General features: G+C 39.5%; 1 protein-coding gene across 2 annotated transcripts in view; it reads right to left on the bottom strand.

The window, feature by feature from the left end:
* Positions 1 to 2,914: 2,914 nt before the first annotated feature.
* LOC102783068 (sodium- and chloride-dependent taurine transporter-like) overlaps positions 2,915 to 20,687 on the bottom strand; it is a 71,731-nt gene continuing 53,958 nt past the window's right edge. For both annotated transcript variants that reach the window (XM_006783012.3, XM_006783011.3), the window contains exons 4-15: positions 20,523 to 20,611; positions 20,069 to 20,214; positions 19,757 to 19,889; positions 18,177 to 18,311; positions 17,688 to 17,791; positions 17,452 to 17,576; positions 14,751 to 14,863; positions 13,512 to 13,649; positions 8,062 to 8,164; positions 7,309 to 7,409; positions 6,834 to 7,004; positions 2,915 to 6,604 (exon numbers count right to left, since the gene is read on the bottom strand). In XM_006783012.3, coding sequence (XP_006783075.1) covers positions 6,446 to 6,604; positions 6,834 to 7,004; positions 7,309 to 7,409; positions 8,062 to 8,164; positions 13,512 to 13,649; positions 14,751 to 14,863; positions 17,452 to 17,576; positions 17,688 to 17,791; positions 18,177 to 18,311; positions 19,757 to 19,889; positions 20,069 to 20,214; positions 20,523 to 20,611 — 1,517 coding nt within the window. In that variant the 3' untranslated portion in view covers positions 2,915 to 6,445. The remainder of the gene's footprint in view (positions 6,605 to 6,833; positions 7,005 to 7,308; positions 7,410 to 8,061; positions 8,165 to 13,511; positions 13,650 to 14,750; positions 14,864 to 17,451; positions 17,577 to 17,687; positions 17,792 to 18,176; positions 18,312 to 19,756; positions 19,890 to 20,068; positions 20,215 to 20,522; positions 20,612 to 20,687) is intronic.

Raw genomic sequence — 20,687 nt, 5'->3', positions numbered from 1 at the left:
TTGTGGCACATTAATATACTCCTCAAGATGGGTGGTGACTCACCACCCATCTTGAGGAGTTTGAAATGCAATGAAGGCTAAATGAATGAAAATGGAATATCTGGTGGCCACCAGACTTTCACACTCCATGGTAACAATTAGCCAAACATTAATCTTGCATTACCTGTGCAATGATTGAGAAGCACCTCACCTTCACCTTATTAGACACACATTCATTCAAAAATGGATACACAGAAGGAGAGTGATACATTTTTAAGCTTAGAATTTCTTTTCTTAAAAACATGCACGCAAGCAAATACAACAATCATACAAACACGTGTATTTATAACAAGTGAATAACATAACATAACAAGTACATTTGCATTTGTAGATTAAAAAAATAACAAACCCAAAAAACAAGCACACAACGGAGCCGCCACGTTTGCAAGAGATTGTGCCATGAGAGTTTCTGCATGGTGGACTCTGAAGGTCACACAGTCTGTGGCAGATTGTGTGACCTTAAACTTCTGCACTCAATGTTTAAGTCTGCTTGTCCATCCTACTTATGACTGACTGTGTTTTATCAGATTGGGTGGAAACCAAGAGAGAAACTGGGTCTTCTTTTGATCCAGTCCAACTAACTGAAGCTGCCAACACGTTTGTTTCTGTTTTGGAAGAAACATGTTTTGAATTTCACCACATCAGCTAACAAAAGTTGCTGATCCATGCTTATAGAGGCTTTCACTTGTGAGGTTGGTTTAGTTAACTCTACTAGTGAGTTTCCACAGTCCTTTTAATCTCCATGGATTTATATGACACGATTACATGTCACTAACATTGTAAATTCCATCTACTGTAGTTTCCTCTGTCTACTCTATCTTCCTGTACCTTTCTGTGGATTGTATCTATAGAGTTGGAGGTTTCAATCTGTGGCTACTTTTCTCACTAACCTGCCTTTTCAATCTTCTTAATTTCCACCTTGGACTTCAACTCAATCCAAATGGTTGGGGCTTATGGATTCAGATGCCTGAATCTGGATCTGTTAAAGGTCATTTTGTGTTAGAAATATTTTTCTGACCTTATAAAGAGTTTTCCATTGTTTTCTCTCTATAATGTCCGAGTCATAGTTATACAAAATGAGGGAAGTTTATGCAATTTGTTCAAAAAGGTTTATTTAGCAAAAAGAAAGAAAGAAAGTGGAAGGAAGAGGAAAGTGGAGGATCTGGCTACCACAACTAACAATGAAGGAGAGTCTAGCTTGGTGTCCTCTTCAACATTAAAAGCTTATGCTGACTAAACAAATACAATTTTCTATTGACAGTAAGCCAAATCTCTAAGATGACCCGAGTCTTCTAACCAGACTTCTGCAGGGTTAGGCTCGCCCAGAGCATTGTCATGCAACCCAAATGATTACTTTCACACATTTAAGGCTCATAGGAAGCACTGAATGTGCTGGTATGCTGCCCCCTCATTGGTTTGAATACCTTAAAGCTTGTATTACAGGCTTTGAGGGATTAGAGTTTGTGTCGTCAGGAGGATTTAGGTACATAAGTCCCACTGGTTGGGTAATTGAACTTAAATGGAACAAACTGTGGATGTGTGTGCATAAAAATACCACTCTAGACACATGGAACTCAGACTTCATTTTCTGAAGACATTTTTTTTTTTTATTAAGAAAAAAAAAACATTTTACACTTTTGTAGCTTACAGATTGGCCATAGAAAAAACAAACAAAAACCCAAACTTTCAAATTCTTTTAAAAATGTTTTTTTCTTCTTCATTACGAATTAAAAAAAAAAAAAATCCCATGTACATTCTCAAAAAGGAAGGGCTGGTATATGGTGTAATGAAGGAAAGAGTTGACAGAATGTGGGGAGAAGGATAAATAAAATACAACTTATTTTCCCAGAAGACCTAGCTAGACCTGGACCCCAACTAAAAGGCTGTATTTATTCATTAACAGATGTGTCACTGTTACATAGCCCAAAATCCAGCCCTGTTTTGTTTAATGCTGGATCTATATTCTAATCCAAATCTTGCAGATATGTTGCTCTGATTAAAAGAAACAAAAAAACAACCAAAAATAAACAAATGTAGACAATATGACATTTGAAATCAGGCTATTCTTGTGCGGATCCAATAAGGTTTTTCAGCTTCATTTGATAAGCATTCTGGTTGGAATATTTTGTAGAGAGATAGTTAGACATGTCTAAATAAGCAGAACGTGGAATTGTTATTTGATATGGTGGACTCATGTTCATTGGATTTACTGCTTTTGGTGCAAAGGGCCAGCTTCTCCAAGAAAAAAAAAAAATATATAAAACAAATAATTTCCAAGGTTCAAATACACACACATACATGTACATAAACACACAAACACACACACACACACAAACACGAGATTTTGATATAAGTAGGTAGAAAATGGGCTTAGTGGCAGTGCTACTGTGTTTCATACCCCTCACGCATTCATACCTTTATCAGTCACAAAAATACGATATTTTGCTAAAACAAAATTCAGTTTGATGTGACACATATTTAATCAGTGCATTTCAAATGACAAGACTGTGGATAGTGGTTTAGTTTGGTTAACTTTACAAACTACAAAGGATTCTTTGTTGGGTTTTAGTTTAACTGGAGATTCAAATATTTACTCTTCAGGAAATCGCGTCTTACTTAAAGGTTAGTACTACCTCTTGGTACTAAAAAATATTTTGCAGTATTGCACAACAAGTCATAAGTTTTTTTTTTTATGTTTGCTTTTTGATTAATAGTTGTACATGTCACTCCAGTGACAGGTTTCAAATATGCAAATCTATCTGGAATACAAAAAAGGCAAATGTGACAAACATACAATCTAAAATAAAACAGAATGAGAAACTGCAGAATTCGACAAAGATCAGTATAAAATAAAAATAAATGACTTTTTAAATGAAAAAAAAAAAAAAAAATCTTCAGAAACTTTTACGTTCACCTGCAGGTGACTTTCACATTTCAACATCCGTCGGTAAAAACTTGTGCATCGCTAATGCTTTAGTTCTATTGAAAAGTCATGATCTTTGAGAATTAGTTAGCTTACATTAACAGATGTTTTACATAGGCTAACTGATAGGGAGTGTATGAAGGCAGGAGAGCAGGTACATACTGTAAATATACACTGAGGGGAAGCATAATTCAATAAATGACTGCATTAGTTATTATTAGTCCACATTTCCCTGAAGGAATTTTAGCACTAAGAAATATTCAGCCTTATTTTCAATGCTTAAGGCATTTTTTTTATATATACCTTTTTGTTGGCAAGTTTGGATTTCATTTAATATTTAACACATCTGAGCAAATTAAACTGCAATTGCAGATCTTTCTTTAGATCATTAATTGCATTTTTAAAACCTTAGTGCAAAGATTTTTCAGAGAAACTGAGAACCAGATCTATACAAAAGTGTAATGATAGAACAAAGCATTGTATCTGTATTAAAATGGGAGTGGGGAAATGGGAGCTGAGCTATACAAAGAAGACTTATATATGAAAAGTTGTATGAAAATAGATGCCTGATGGATTTGGTTTCACAAATCCCTTTTAATGATATCAACTACTTTATTCTATTTGAAGGAATTAAATAAATGGACAGTTATCAAAGCTTAAATGAAACGAGAGCCAGGAAATGAAATGAAAATGAGGCCCTGGTCTCACTATCACCTCTCATGTGAAGCTGTTGATGAAAATCCTGCAATGCATGTGTACTGTATAACTGTGTAATGTGTGCATCTTGATCTAATTTCTTTCTTTTTTTTGCTTATTTCAGAACCAAAGTGAGACTAGAGTGTATTCAAAATGTACCAATTTTACTGGAGAGGCCCCTGAGAGCCCAGAATAAAAAGAAGGCAATACGTATTTTTGGCCTCATTGTTTGATATGAAATCAAAAGGATTAAAATGAAAAAAGTGCAATATAGCCTTATGTCAAGTAACTGTTTTTCATATTTGACTGCGGTTAAAATAGGCAGTTATGGTGTGATGTTCATCTCTCTGTAGCAAAGAAGGATCTAATGGCTTACCAAGCTGGATAAAAACATTAGTTTCAATTGCTACCAATGGAGCTCTGTCACCCAGAGTTAAGTGTCTTTTTTGGATGCTGGGTTAATGCAGCTGTACAGTAGACAAAAGCATCACAAAGAAGATCCTGAGTGGATGGTCGCTGGTGACGCATACACATGAGAAACCCTTTGTTACACAGATATAATAAAATGAACATAACCGTTGTAAATGTTATACCTCTCACGTAGTCTGCTCTTGGTTGCCAGCTATTCACATAATCAAAACTATGGCCCCTATGTTAACAAGATGAATGTAGTTTTTCATGCATGATTGCTAAAATCAAACAGAGTTCAAGACAGAGAGTTAATCCATCACAGGGTTAATGGGGTCTGGGTATCACTAGTTTCACTGGTGTGCATGAAAATTGAACAAAAAAGTGCCAAGGGCATACTACTGCAACACGTGTGACATGATTAATTCAAAACTATATTTATATTATCTGTATTCATTTATGGGGAAAAGACAGGTTTGAACAGTTGCTGTTAAAAGTGAAGCTTTTCACGTCTCAGTTGAAGTGAGAGCAAGCAACATGTAGACCCCAGAAAAGGCCAAACTCAGCCATCTGCCAAATTTCAGTGTCTGAAATGAGCTGACAGTCAGACGCTGGTTTATCTACTGGGAGTCTCTCCCAACCATTGGTTAATGTGAGTCATTTGAGTTATTGACATTTAGTTTAACCACTGGTTGTAGTGTCCTGCCTAGCTGGATTTCTTTGAAATAAATACTGTGTCCTGGTATTTCCAGAAGAGGAAAAGTTAAAAACCCAAGAATTACAAACTTATAACTGGAGCCATTGTGGGTTTCCAATTCTTTTTGTATGTATAAAAATTGGCCCACACCCCTCTGTAAGAGATAATATTTGGGGAAACAGTTGCATTGTTTATTTCTATGACACCTAAGACAACTGTTGCTAGGACCAAAGCTGAAGAAATGTAAAGACTTTACTACAATGGCTGCCAATATAGATGTATGGTTTGTAATAATAGCTTAGTATTTTCACCAGATGAAAGTGTTCCTCCTTCTATGTAAAACTACAGCAATTCAATAGTAAATATCAATAACATTAATTAAAAAAAAATAATCTAAACACTGACAGAGGAAAAAAAGAACTAATAATAATGTGTCTTCCTTTGTAGTAAATAAAACAAATTCAATCCAAACTTTTAAGCCAAGAGTGCCTAGTGCAGTCACTAATGTACTGTAAACTGGTCTAGAACAGAGAAAGATAGATAAAGAGATAGATACTGATAGACTGATTAGCCACTACTGTACAGTACGTCACAAACAACACAGTCAAGGGTTGAACCTCCACACTTCAAATCCTTTCAGATATCTCTCTTTGTGCAGGAAAAAAAAAAGTTCCCCAATTCAGTTTCAGTGCTAGTTTTCTCTTTGGCCCATTGACTGTGAAAGATGGGAATATTTGGGCACAAGGTGAATTCAGAGGATTCTGTTTTCATCATTATGATTAGATATTAACTTTAAAAAAATGTCACTGATTATATTTTGATTTGGTTTTGGTTTATGCTGAAATTGATTTTATTTGTTTTTATTCATATTTTGTAACACTAACCCAAATATGTGGTAAGCTCATTGTTGCTGATATTTTAAAATCTATGATTACAAGGGGAAAAGAGCCGGCAGTGATAAGCCATTTAACGCTGGTGTCTGCAGAGTTGCGTTTTTGATATTTCGGCAAAAAAGCTAATAACTCTGATATCAACAAGGCCTCTGCCGAACATAATGGAACAGAATATGCCAAAGCGTAATCCTGTGGCACATGCCCTCAGAGAACTATACAATGATCATAGTATAACTGGCAAATAATAATAATTATTATAATAATAAAATATCCATCAAAGCAGCTCAAAAAAAAAAAAAAAAAAATCAGTTTTTGGTGATCAGTGCCTATTGTTGGAATTCTCTGTATATAGTGGCTACAAAAGATGATTTGATTCCAAGACTCAATAACCACTTTCTTCTAGAATAATGGCTGGTTATGTGCAAAAGTAGCCAGTGAAACATAGCCGCAGGCTGTTTCTAATTTGCCACCTTGCCTTTAAAGCAAGAACACAGTGGGACGTGTAGTCACATGAAAACCATTTATACGGAAAAACAAAAAACAAAACAGTTTTTAAGTCATTCAGAAATAGATTTGAAATGTGACTGTTACCCTCTTATGAAGACCACCAACAGCAAACTACTTTCAAAACTTTCCTAAAAGATTTGAACTTTTTCTTTAAAACCCTTATCAGTCCACCAGACAGACAAAGACAGACAGATAGACAGGAAGCTAGCTAGCTTTAAAAGCATTTTAGAGGACAGGAGAGGGGAGGAGAGCGATCTCATGGAGAGCCTCCGCCTCATTCCTTTACATCATGGTTTCTACGATGGTGTGAGTGGGGGCCTTCATCAGTAGGCCCTTGTTCCCATTGGGGTCCAGGGGACAGGAGAGCTCCTTAGGCCCACGGTGGTCTGCAGGACGGGAGCTGGCTCCACCACGAACCGGGGCTGCCACTGCCTTAATCCTCTGTGGGAAGAAAGGAGGGATTAGAAAACTGAAGGTAAGAAATGGGCAAGTTATAGGGAAAGTAGAAAGAACGACTGATGAGCAAACTCTTATGAAAAGATGTCAGGATATGTCAGACAGATTGTAACTGAATTACAATCTAAAAGATTCCATTAATTCCACTAAAAGTGAAGTGATGAATAATAGAGAAGAAAGAGAAGAGCTAAACAGTTAAAAGCCAGGCACCCACCTCAATGAGCGGCCCATCAGATCGAATGATCTTGATGACAACCACCATGGGGATGCAGATCATAGAAGCCAAGGCCAAAGTCCACCCTACTCCAATGGCCCAGTCAGGATACTGGTACATCTTGTTGTACGTCAATGGCTTGTATTTGACCAAAGAGAAGATAAAGCAACCCTGGATTGGAAGAGGAACAGAAGTGTAAGTTTTTTAAAATGTATTTTTACTTACTTTGTATCTGGGTATTTGGTAATAAATAAATAAATAATAAATAAATTACTGTGTTATACCCAAAGCATAACGTATAACGTGGTGAAATGTCTCTAAACTATATGTAAGAAAAGCTCATGATGACACTAGTACAATTTTCAGTGAATAAAAAGTTGTCGATTGTTAATTCAGAGGGAAAAGGTTGAAATTATTTCTCAGAAATGAGAACAAATTTAATTTATCATCTGATTGATGAAACAACAGTCCTTACCATGCACAGTAAAGGAGTGACCACAGTCCAGCTCCATTTCATCCAAGGATTTGGTCTGTAGCCAATCATGTCCTCAATCGCATCATAGAAATTATCAACGCCTGTGGAGATAAAATACTCAGTTGGCTTGCCTCCTAACCGTTGTGAAGTACTGCAGCTGAATTCTTACTGAAATCTGTTACTGTCATATTGCTGTAGCACTTCAGCCAATTTAGAGCATTAGTTTAAATTGAAAAAAAAATTATGATAAAATATTAAATAAATACTTAAATTAAATAAAATTTAGATGCTATGACATTAGGCCTCATCCACAAATTGGTAATCTGAAGGCTCAAATCCTATCAGTGTAAATTGAACCAAATTATGGATTCCAACAGCATGAAAGACACCTGCCAAAGTAACTAACATGTCACAGATTACAGACAGGAAATAATTTAGAAAATTTTACTTTTAGACAACCTCATCCTCTATTAATTGTTTGCAGATTCATGATCAGAAATAAGTATATTTTTTCTGACAAGATAGATTTGAGGTGTCTATGCGGACTTTTCTGTTCTAAAGCTGTCTGTCTGTCACCTATTTGTGTACACACAAATAGCTGGGATATTAAATAGGTGGACATTACAAGGTACCTTATCAGTAAACTTGTTGTTGTCTGAATACACAACACAAGGTCATGTGAACTGGTGTTCATTAGAAAAGCATTAATTGTAATCCAAACACAAAGTATTTTATTATTTATGTTGTACTCACCATAAACCCAGGCAACAGCTATACATTCAAAGAATGCCACCCACAGAAGGCACACACCGCTTGCTGCATAGTAGTCAAACAGCTGGAAAACATACATGCCACCCTGCAAAAAACAACAACAGAAACACAAAACAAAACACAGACTTAGTTTTAAAATAAGTTTGGTTTTTTTTGTTGTTGTTTTTTTTTTTTTAAATTCTCCTCTGTCCAGGTGCATTTCATGTATTTTCAGTTTTCATCTTGTTCCCATGCTTTACAACAGAAAGACCTGTATACCAGCATTACTGTGGCTTTAAGTGTATGGGGTTATACTACAATAAGTACAATAGTGGTTTTCCTTTGCAATGAGTTGGTGTAAGAATGACAAGTGTGACAAGAACACTCAACTATGAAAACCTGTTAATCGTACATGTAATAATTTGACTATTATAGGATGCTAAGGTAAATACAGAGTAAAAGTGAGCAGCCAAAATGTCCACATGTACTTTGAGTGTGCACACGTTTATCCATTGTGAGAAGTTAGTCATGGGAATCCTGAACTGAAATCAGGCCAGTGCTGCCATAAAAAGATATTGTCATGGGAACAAGAGGGGGCGTGAAAGAGGGGAGAGGAGGGGAGGGAGCACGGGTTGGGGCAGAAAACAGTGATGGGAGGTTGTAAGTACAGAGATAATGTTTAAATGTTGATTGTAGGAGAAAAAGCAAAGTACAAGGATTGACGAAGAACAAAACAAAACAAAAAACCCACTTTGTATAATTACTGAACTGTAGATTCTCATTTAAGTGTTTCTTACTTTGCAGTAATAAAGCAAGAAAATATTGGGCTTTTCCCCACCTTTAGTGTAAGGAAAATTGGTCATTATAGATTTCTGTTTTGTTAAACAAAGAAGTGGAACTGGGTTATCAAGGGTCGTGTTCAAGAAAACAAAAATATGTCATGAAAAACCAAATTTAAACATAAAAATGGAGTTGTCAGGCTGTTTGTATTAAGTAACTCAGAATTTCTAGTCAGGTTTGAAAATGAGTGATTGCCATCTCATATCATAACATAATTAAACATTTTACCTGATTTTTTCATGTCAAACATTTCTCATGAGTATGGCCCATGGCATACTGGATGTGGCATATTGTAACAGTATATACACAATACCAGGTAATACCAGGTACCTGCTGTATCAGGACTGCTGCATTTTTCAAATGAAGGTGTGCTCCTACAGATATTACTGCAATAATGAGGAACTGCCGGGAGCCTTATGTACAAGTAAAGAAAGGTGAAAAAGACAGAATCAGCTAAGATGAAGCTTAAGGAGAATGAGGATGAGAGAACATTGAGGGAAACTGTAGATAGGTGCTACAAACAAGGTAAATGCAAAGGGAAGATGAAATTAAATGAGATGAAAAACAACAGACAAAAGAAACAGACGGGAACAAGAGAGAAGAAGGAGGAAGCACGAGATTTAGAAAAGCTATATCAAGTCTACTGTATCTATTAATATCAAACGAGGGAAGGGAAGTTCTCATGACTTGACAGTATAAATAGCCCCCTGTCATCTCTTTTGGGATCGACACTAATAGCTGTCTGAACACTGTTTTTCCTGGAGTATTGAGTTGGGAGATGGAGCCTGAAATGAGGTCAGCAACCACAGTGTGTGTGTGCGTGTGCGCGTGTATGTATGTATATATGTGTATATACATACACACACACACACACACACACACACACACACACACACACACACACACACACACACACACACACACACACACACACACACACACATATATATATATACACACACATATATATATATATATACATACATACACATATATACACATACATACACATATACGTATATATACACATATATACACATACATACACACATACATACATATATACACATATATACGTATATATACACATATACACATATATACGTATATATACACATATATATACACACATATATACGTATATATACACACACATATATATATATACACACACATATATACACATATATACACACATATATACACATATATACAGGGCGTTGTTGGAATGCTACTACGCAAGTAACCCCGGCGGAAGGGGCTACATGAATAGGATGAGGGACCTATGGATTCTTCGATACCCAACACCCACAATGACGGCGAAACAACTAGTTGCTCAGTGTTCCAACATTCGAAAGAAGGGACTGCTCTCACAGCTAGAGATTGACAAGGTACAACATAAATGCTACGGCAAGGAGGAGTCAGGACGCCAGGTCAGGGGGGAGATATCATCACCCCCACCCGAGATTGGGTACATAGCCCCAAGTGCGACAGGAGAAGGATCATTGAGTGCGAGAGGAACTGACCTGAAAGATAGGATCATGCTTGAAACCTGGACCCCCCGTAGCCGGTTACCAAGATTACGTGAAGTACCCTCAGAAGGTCTGCTAGATGATGTTAATGCAGCACTACGGACGATACCTACAGCCACGATTACCGACACTAACAAGCTGATCTACAATACGGCAGCAGTGATCAGTGAGATGCTTGGCTACAAGTTGAACAGCCACAAGGGGCAGTACCCTCCATGGAGAAGGAGGCTAGAGGGCAAGATCAAAGTAGCACGGAGGGAGGTTAGACAACTAACGGAGTTGCAGAAAGGTGCGACAAAGAAGGTGCATAAGAAATACAGCAAGCTGTCCATACCTGAGGCCTTGGAAACTGCCAAGCAAAGACTCACAGCCTTGGCCAGCCGCTTGAGGAGGTACACCAGAGAGATAGAAGGCAGGAGAATAAACCAGCTGTTCTCCACAGAACCAGCAAAGGTGTACTCTCAGTGGCAAGGGAACATTAATAAGAGAACAGCACCACCAAGGCTGCAGACGGAGCAATACTGGAAGAGCATATGGGAGAAGGACGCAACCCATAACGGCAATGCTCAGTGGCTAGTGGATCTGAGGGCAGACCATAGCGACCTCCCTGAACAGGGTCCAGTAACCATCACAGTGGCAGATATCCAAGAAAGGGTCTCCAGTATGAAGAGTTGGACAGCACCAGGGCCCGACATGGTTCACGCCTACTGGCTGAAGAAGCTGAATGCACTCCACGAGCGTCTGGCAGCACAAATGAACCAGCTGCTAGTTGATGAGAGACACCCGGAATGGCTAACCGAAGGTCGGACGGTCCTGATCCCCAAGGACCCCAAGAAGGGACCAGTCCCCTCCAACTACCGACCAATAACCTGCCTCAGTACTACATGGAAGCTCCTGTCAGGCATCATATCGGCTAAGATGAACAGGCACATGGGTCAATACATGAGCGGGACACAGAAAGGAATTGGCAAGAATACCAGAGGCGCAAAACACCAGCTACTGGTAGACAGAACAGTCAGCCGAGACTGCAAGACCAGACTAACCAACCTGTGCACTGCCTGGATTGATTACAAGAAGGCCTATGACTCAATGCCCCACAGCTGGATACTGGAATGCCTAGAATTGTACAAGATCAATGGGACCCTAAGAGCCTTCATCAGGAACTCAATGGGGATGTGGCGTACAACACTAGAGGCCAACTCCAAGCCCATAGCACAAGTCACCATCAAGTGCGGGATCTACCAGGGAGATGCTCTGTCCCCACTGCTGTTCTGCATAGGCCTGAACCCCCTCAGTGAGATCATTAACAAGACTGGCTACGGATACCGACTACGGAACGGAGCAGTTGTCAGCCACCTCCTGTACATGGATGACATCAAGCTGTATGCCAAGAGTGAACGAGACATCGATTCACTGATCCACACTACCAGGCTATACAGCAATGACATTGGAATGTCGTTCGGGCTGGAGAAGTGTAGTCGGATGGTAACAAAGAGAGGAAAGGTAGTCAGAACTGAGGGGATTGAACTACCAGAAGGCAACATTGCAGACATAGAGGACAGTTACAAGTACCTGGGGATCCCGCAGGCGAATGGGAACCATGAAGAGGCCGCTAGGAAAGCTGCAACCACCAAGTACCTGCAGAGGGTCAGGCAAGTCCTGAGGAGTCAGTTGAATGGTAAGAACAAGATCCGGGCCATCAACACGTACGCCCTGCCCGTGATCAGGTACCCTGCTGGGGTAATAGGCTGGCCAAAGGAGGAGATAGAAGCCACTGACATAAAGACAAGAAAGCTCCTTACCATGCATGGAGGGTTTCACCCCAAGTCCAGCACCCTGAGGCTGTACGCTAAGCGGAAGGAAGGGGGTCGGGGACTGGTGAGTGTCAGCACCACAGTCCAGGATGAGACAACGAACATCCAAGAATACATCACGAAGATGGCCCCAACTGACAGCGTGCTCAGTGAATACCTCAGGCAGCAGAAACCCAAGAAAGAGGAGGGAGACGAGGAACCATCATGGAAGGACAGGCCCCTGCACGGTATGTACCACCGGCAGATAGAGGAGGTGGCTGATATCCAGAAATCCTACCAGTGGCTGGACAAAGCTGGACTGAAAGATAGCACAGAGGCACTAATCATGGCAGCACAAGAACAAGCTCTGAGTACAAGATCCATAGAGGCTGGGGTCTATCACACCAGGCAAGACCCCAGGTGCAGGCTGTGTAAAGATGCCCCAGAGACAATCCAGCACATAACAGCAGGGTGCAAGATGCTAGCAGGCAAGGCATACATGGAACGCCATAACCAAGTGGCCGGTGTAGTGTACAGGAACATCTGTGCCGAGTATAACCTGGAAGTCCCGAGGTCAAAATGGGAGATGCCCCCAAGGGTGATGGAGAATGACCGAGCTAAGATCCTGTGGGACTTCCAGATACAGACGGACAAAATGGTGGTGGCTAACCAACCGGACATAGTGGTAGTAGACAAACAGAAGAAGACGGCCGTAGTGATCGATGTAGCGGTTCCGAATGACAGCAATATCAGGAAGAAGGAACACGAGAAGCTCAAGAAATACCAAGGGCTCAGAGAAGAGCTCGAGAGGATGTGGAGGGTGAAGGTGATGGTGGTCCCAGTGGTAATCGGAGCACTAGGTGCGGTGACTCCCAAGCTAGGCGAGTGGCTCCAGCAGATCCCGGGAATAACATTGGAGATCTCTGTCCAGAAGAGCGCAGTCCTGGGAACAGCTAAGATACTGCGCAGGACCCTCAAGCTCCCAGGCCTCTGGTAGAGGACCCGAGCTTGAAGGATAAACCGCCCGCAGGGGCGTGCTGGGTGTTTTTTTTTTTATATTTATACACACACACGTATATATATGCAATTATCAGTGGGTGTAGTGAACATGTGGAGAAATACTGCAGAGTGATTCATTTCTGTTCAAGTACTGTTTTTGTGATTCACAGCACAGAGTTTGACTGTTTTCTAATTTTCTAATGATTACACTGATTCTAAGTGCTCTAAAAGTGCTCTGGCCATGATTGCTGGTGCTTTCTTTTGTGTTCACTTTCCATTGTGTTGTTACCTTGGTAACCATGGTGAGTCCAAGCACGTAGCTGATGCAGCAGATAATAGCGATGAAGACCTCTCTGCGGTAACCCTTCCTTAGGAAGGACGGATACAGATCCACCAGTGATGTGATCTGCCCTTCCACCTCCACAAACTGCAGGGGAACAGAGAGATACAGTGGCATTAATCAAAAAAAGATAAATGCACTAATAAGTATCCAAAATATTTCAGTGCAACTTTTGTTGCTGAGGTTTGGCAGCACTATGTGACGTGGCTGTGTAAAATTTCAAACACAGACTAGTCAGTGGCCATTTTAACGAGTGGGTGAAGCTGAGTTGTTATTGTTGGTTCTTTTGAAATTGTGGCACAACGTGTAAAGTGTCTAAGCTTAGAACTCAGGTAAAAAGCAGAAGTAGTTCTATTGTTATCCCCTTATGAGTCTAAAGACGAATATTCAACCACACAAACCACCTCAGTTGTGGTGCGTGTCACTGTGCTATCATGCACCCACTTACAGGACACGGGTAAGAAATACATTTTGGGTCACTCCATAGCTGAATGCAGCTCTGGCTTACATGCAGTGGCTCCCTGTGGCTTTGATAAAAACAAAAACAAGGACAATAATGATGACGATGAATATGGAAAGGAAAAATAAAAACTTTTAATATTAAAAAAAGAAAAAAAATCATCAACTAAAATGCGCATCGTAGCCTACCTCAACAGGGGGTCAATAGCAAGGATATATACACATGATTGCATATGTTTTATTGGTGTTAAAGAAGTTCTGGGTCTGTTGATAATAAAGATTATTGCAGAGTGGTGCAAAGATTCAAAGAAAAATGACCTTGAAAGAATAATGTAATGTTGTGTTTCTTTAACAGTTTCTCCTGAATTTGAAACATAAACTTATATAAATCTTTTTCCAGTTGTCGTTCTCTTATGGCCTCTAATGATTCTCTATTTCGCCTATTAATGAATACTATCTGATGACTTTTTGTGTCTATATTTATGCACAGAAACAGACATTTTAAAGCACGAAATATCCAGCAAAAGTATTTTTCAAACACTACTTTATTTGTGCACAGGCTTCTTCACACACTTGGTTCTGTGGTTGGCCAATGAGCAGTTAAATGTTTTGCTTATGGGAACCTTAAAAATAGCTGACGCCTGTAAGTGTCATCAGCATTTCCTTTTATGGCGAACCTCCTGAAGCTCCAACAGTCACCCATGTGTGAAAGTTTGTTTTTCCTCTAACCTGACTGTCGAGGCCAAGCAGCAGCAGCATAATGAAGAAGAGGATTGCCCAGAGTGTAGGAAAAGGCATCATGGTTACAGCTTTAGGGTAGGCAATGAAAGCCAGGCCTGGACCTGCGGAGGAGAGGGGAAGGGGGTAAGAGCAGAAAGAAGGGGAAGGGGGTAAGGCAACATTAGAACCATATGATAAACTCGTCTGATCTGCATCCCTATGGGTGAGAAAAAGAAGCCCCAAACAATGGAGACGCAGAACAGGATAAGAACACATCATAAAAAACTGGCTAAATGTTGGGAACAATTATTTACTTTGGTTTTATGACTTTGTATATAGCTAGTATGCACTAATACCAAAGTATATGTAATACACATACTTACCTCTTATGAGCAACACATTATGGCACACTACAAACTGTATACACTCAACACGGCACAGTTTCATATCATTAACAATGACATATTACACTGAATTCTTACACTAAAAGGCAAACAGAAAAATAAATACAGGTAGAGTATGACATTAAATGCACACTTTAGTATAATGTAGCTGCAGCTCTGTGGAAGTAAGTAAATCATGAGATAACTTGTAAAGCATTCAGTAAATGGATGCATGTACATTATGTAATGGAATAAAACTGGTACATGGGTTATGTGGAATAAAATTACCAAAGAGACCATACAACACCACAACACTGCAGCAATTCTATGCAAAATATAACCTCAACTGCTAATGACGGTTCAACAAATTCACCCAAGCCATTTTGCATTCCTGACTGAAATTAGGATGACCCTTTCTATAAGGAATGCAAAAGGACCAATGCAAAACAGCAGCAGATGCAAAATGAGTGGTTAGATAAAGAGCAAACATGTTCTTTTTTTCTGTAGTTTTTTTTTTTTTTTTTAAATGAGGTCTTATTTGACTTGCTAAATCGGGAACTATACAACAGAAGTCAAAGAACAGGGAAGCAGCCATAACAGCGAAACAGCATTGCAGCTGATAACAAGATGTGTCAATATGTTCCATTTTTTGTAGCAAATTATGATGAGGCATCCAACCAAACACCGCGTTGACTCAAAAAAAAACAAAAACAAAAAAAAAAACAAAGAAAGAAAGAAAGAAAGAAAGAAAGAAAGAAAACAACCCCCCCCCCCCCCCCAAAAAAAAAAAAACCCTTTCCTATACCTGAAACAAACATATGCTATATTAACTCAATGAAATTGTTTGATCAGTCATTACTACAAATACTTCCAAAGCTGCATTTGAATGCCATATCATGTGTGCTTACATTTTACTGTGAAAACCACAGTATTCTTTGAGTATTCAGTCAGCACATTCTGTCGTGCACAAAACATTCAAGCATTTGCAGTTAAGGCAGACTTACTTCTGATGATTTGGGGCTTTTCATAACCTGCTTGCCTGAGTTGGCTTGATGAGCATGCAGATGTTCCAATACTTATTATATTCTGCTGTCTACGTAGCCTTCCGTGTTCATAGACCCACAAACGTGGACAGACTTTCTAAGGCATGAAAACCATGCTGATAACCATGATATGCAGGGTGCTCGACTCAATTCCTCTGACCAACACTTCTATTGTAGTTCCCTGTGGAGCATCAGCCCACTCACCAAACAACACTGATCTCTGACAGTTCTGCACACCCCACCAATAAGTTGCCACTCTAAGTGTATATAAACTGGGCTGGCAGCAAGGACAGTTTCTCTTTTTTTGACATTAGCAGACTGAAAGCTACATTTTGTTTTTTGTCTTGGTCGATCATGGGGCAGAGATGAAGATCAGAGCATTTGATGATGATATACCAGAAAAAAACAAATATTAGTATAGATTTTAAGTTTGTGACTCATCTGACAAAGCTTCATGTGCCAACACATTTGAGGGTGACTTATTCCTTTGCACATCTGCTTTTAACTTAAATCCTGTGATTCTGTCTGAAAACTACACTTCCTACACTGAAAAGATGTCGGCACTTACAATTCCGTCAAAGCCATTTTCCAAAATATCTCAATCTCACGATGCCGTGAAAACAACTATTCTTTTTCTTTTACCTAAAGTATACTGATAGCCATGCATTCAAAACAAAATCATGTCTTACATGGACAACATGATTGGAGAGGAAAAGAAACCCAAACAGATAAAGGTGCTGGCTCTAGCTACCATGATTAAAAACAACAAATTAATAATAGAAAGAATCAAGAACCACATATGCCGATGTCACGCAAAAAAAGGAACCACAATAATGGTGGCAGGAATCTCTCGTGTACACAAAAGGAGCAATTCAGAACTACATCACGTTGGCACAAGATCCATGTACAATATGACACAGCTAATTCTAAGTGCACTCAGCTACAGTTTTTAACGCGTGCCTAAAAAAAAAAGCACAATCGAGTTTCAAATGCATCTCTCAGCCCCAACTTGTTTCGTTCGAATGAGCGCTAACAAATCAAGTCAATATTTCTGCTTTTTGTCAAGGAGTGTTTGATTTCGGAAGCTTTTATATTCTGATGCCGTCATTTAAGATCAATCAGCGAATCCATTCAATTCCAAATTTCAACTCATTTCGAAACTGGACGTGTAGTCGAATTCTCACTCAGGTTTCGTTGCTGTTTTTCTTCATAATTGCTATTGTTTTATTTGTTAACCAGGAAGCAGCGCCCACCATCACTGCCGCCTTTACAGAACCCTCGTACCTGACTCTGCCACATCAGCAATGTCCACCCCTTGCTCTTGTGCCATGAAGCCCAGGACGGAAAATATTGCGAAGCCAGACACAAAACTGGTACCACTGTTGAGGGCTCCCAGCAGCAAACAGTCCCTATGTCACACATATGTCATGAGGAGGATTTGTTAATGAACACACAAGGATCCCTTTAGCCCCCCCTCTCTCCCCTATCGCTAACCCCCTCACTGAAAACTAATGGCTCACCTGTAGCAGTTGTATTTGTACTTGTTGTAGCTCCCCAAGGACGTCATGGCACCCAAACAGATGGCATAGGAGAAGAAAATCTGGGTGCCAGCATCAATCCACACCTACCAAGAAGGAAGTGGGGACAAAAAGGCTGAGGCCTGCTGATGGGGGGGAATTTAAGGGGATTTTGTACAGTGAAGCAAGTGGGATAAAACTGTGTTTCTGGTTGTTTATGAAAAACCTTTTTTGGCTTTTCTTTTGCCACATTTTACAAATTAGTGTACAGGCATGTGTTTTGTTGCCATTCAACCAAAAAAGGACAACAGCAATTATATTATTGCTGTCTTATTTCCTTTTAAACCACATGTTCCATTTTTATGAATTCAACAATTTTGAATTTAAATTTGGTTCTTTTCTGTATGAGCAGCCAGACAGGTATGTGGTCAAACTAGTGAAGGAAAGCTATAACAGTGTTTTCTTGCTCATGCACCTCAGGTTAACACCTACCTCTGGGTCCTTCAGGCGAGTGAGGTCAGGATACAGGTAGAATTTGATGCCTGCAGTAGCACCTGGCAGCGTCACACCACGGATCAAAAGCACAATGAGCATGACGAAAGGGAACGTGGCTGTGATATAGACCACCTATAAGGGGAGACCACAAGTACAGAAAAGCAAGGTCACAGACAAACTCTAAATGATCCCGTTTGAATTATTTTACAGCCAATATATTAGCTTATCAAATCTTTATCCACAGTAGTTTTATTTTGCCAGCTAGCTGATACTCTGGCTTTATTACAGATAATGGATTCGATCAATGTGTGAACTTGGGAATATTTTGGACAACAACAGACCACAGGCGGTCCCTTAAATCAATAGCGGTGTATCAGTATCTCTTATGTGGAAAACGGTGACCACACTTGGCCTTGCAGGAGTGACAATAATACAAGAATTACAACTTGGATCAACTAGAAAGTATCAATCAGGTCAGCGCAATCAATAAAGTGTGTTAGGGCTATAAAAAGAGCGGTCTGGGATTGATTGCCTTTGGTCTTGGAGCAAGCTGTTGCTGCTGTTACTGCAGCAGCAATTCAACGTGGTCTGAAATATTCCCTATATTGAAATACCCAAGATTACATTTATCCTGCAATACTATAGAAAAATGTAGAGAAAATACCAATTTATAAAACAGACAGTTTTCACTTGTCAAGGATATATTAGGCTGGAAGTGAACTGTCATTTTTTTTAATTGATGTTGGAATTGGGAAAACTGGCAAGCATAAAATTTCAGCAGCTGTTACAAGGGCCAAATTAAGATGTCTAGACAACAGGGTCAAAGCATCTCAGCAACAAGAGTTCAAGAAGGGTTTGGGCAAAATGCCAAAATGCTCATGGCATTGACTTGTTGTCCAAACTTCTTAGACCTTCCTTTGACCAGGCATCTGTGTAGCACACTAGGAAATGAAGTGTAACATATGAAGCCCCCCTCACACTCGACAGATTTGCTGCAAATGTCTCAGTACCTGTAAAGAACAGGAGAACTTGTGTCTCAACAGGCCAGAGACATTGTTGTAACACAACAACAATGTTATAACACTAGTGGCTCTTCACTGTAGATATTATATTTAGTAATAAAACAATTGCAATCTACAAATTCTTAGGTAATTTCTTGATGCATGGAAGTGCCCAATATCAATTTATCAGACAAAAATCCGTAGTGATTTGTCACGCAACAAGAAATTGTGTCACAACTTTGTCCTCTTTTAGTCACCATTGACTAAATTCTGCACACAGTAGTGTATTAAATAGTAATATTGTAACATTTAAAACATATGAATTATGTCACCCATATTTGCCTTTGTTTAGTTTGAAAACCTATGATCTTATTTTTCTATTTACACAAGGAAATGTAAACATAGCAAATTGTTCTTCTGGTCAGACCACAAAGAGGAGAAATAAAATTCAGATAAGCATGACCATGTCTTGGATGTTAGCTGAAATTAATGTCCTGTAAAAACCAGGTCCCTGTATTCTAAGAGGAATAAAGAAGTGACGAAGCAATGAACAACAAGACACTACAGGATATTTACCTTTCCAGTGGATTTTACGCCCTTCCAGATGCAGAAGAAGCAGATGACCCACACAAGCAGTAAACACAGGGCCAGGTCCCATTTAATCGGGCCGATCTCGTCTATACCACTGGAGATACCGAGTACATTATGCCTGTAACAATAAATAAATGGGTAAATAAATAAATAATCCTCTGTAGGTATGTGTCTGCAAGCTGCAGGTTTCATTGCTGACTTTCTACCTCACCTTGACTGAACTTTTACATGACAAAGAATGAAAAATTGTTTGTGGTTATGCAAGTGTGCAGGTGTGTGTGGTTTTATGTAACTTACTCCCAGAACTCGGTGACGGGGGAGGTGAAGTTGGAGGCGTTGGCAGCCACCCAGAGGGTTTTGTTCTTGCGGTAGGTGTCCTCAATGCAATGATCAGTGTTCCAGGGCTGATTGCACTTGGCCCAGGGCAGCTCAGGCTGAAAACACTGGGATATAAAAAAAAATATGATAAATGATGACAACTGCATTATTACTATTATTAATAATAATTACTATATTCATGTTCTGGTAGCAGGCTAGTCACGTGCAGCTATTGTTGAATGTGTCCCCTGAAAAACGTAAGTTTAGACAAAACTTACATGGCAGTTAGCTGGTAGTTAAATTAACAAGAATCAAAGATTGCACTACCCTGATGTAAATCCTCAACTATCTCCATTGTAAATAATACATGCCTGAAACGAGTGGAAAATGAAATGGAATATTCAACAGCTGTCTTTCCCCCCCTCAAACCTACCTGGAACAGGTAGTAGAGGCCCCAGGCCAGGATGACAATGTAGTAGATATTCAGCAGGGACACAATCACAATGGAAGCATAACCAATGCCTGGAGAGAATAGAGAGGTTCAGGGGATTAAACAAGAAGCGGGTCATCAAACTATTAAATTACTATTAATAATTAT

The sequence above is a fragment of the Neolamprologus brichardi genome, chromosome 5, assembly GCF_056152115.1.
Source record: "Neolamprologus brichardi isolate AB-2024 chromosome 5, ASM5615211v1, whole genome shotgun sequence".
NCBI classification, from domain to species: Eukaryota; Metazoa; Chordata; class Actinopteri; order Cichliformes; family Cichlidae; genus Neolamprologus; species Neolamprologus brichardi.
Note: the sequence above shows the minus strand (reverse complement) of the source record. Positions and strands in the feature narration are given on the sequence as shown.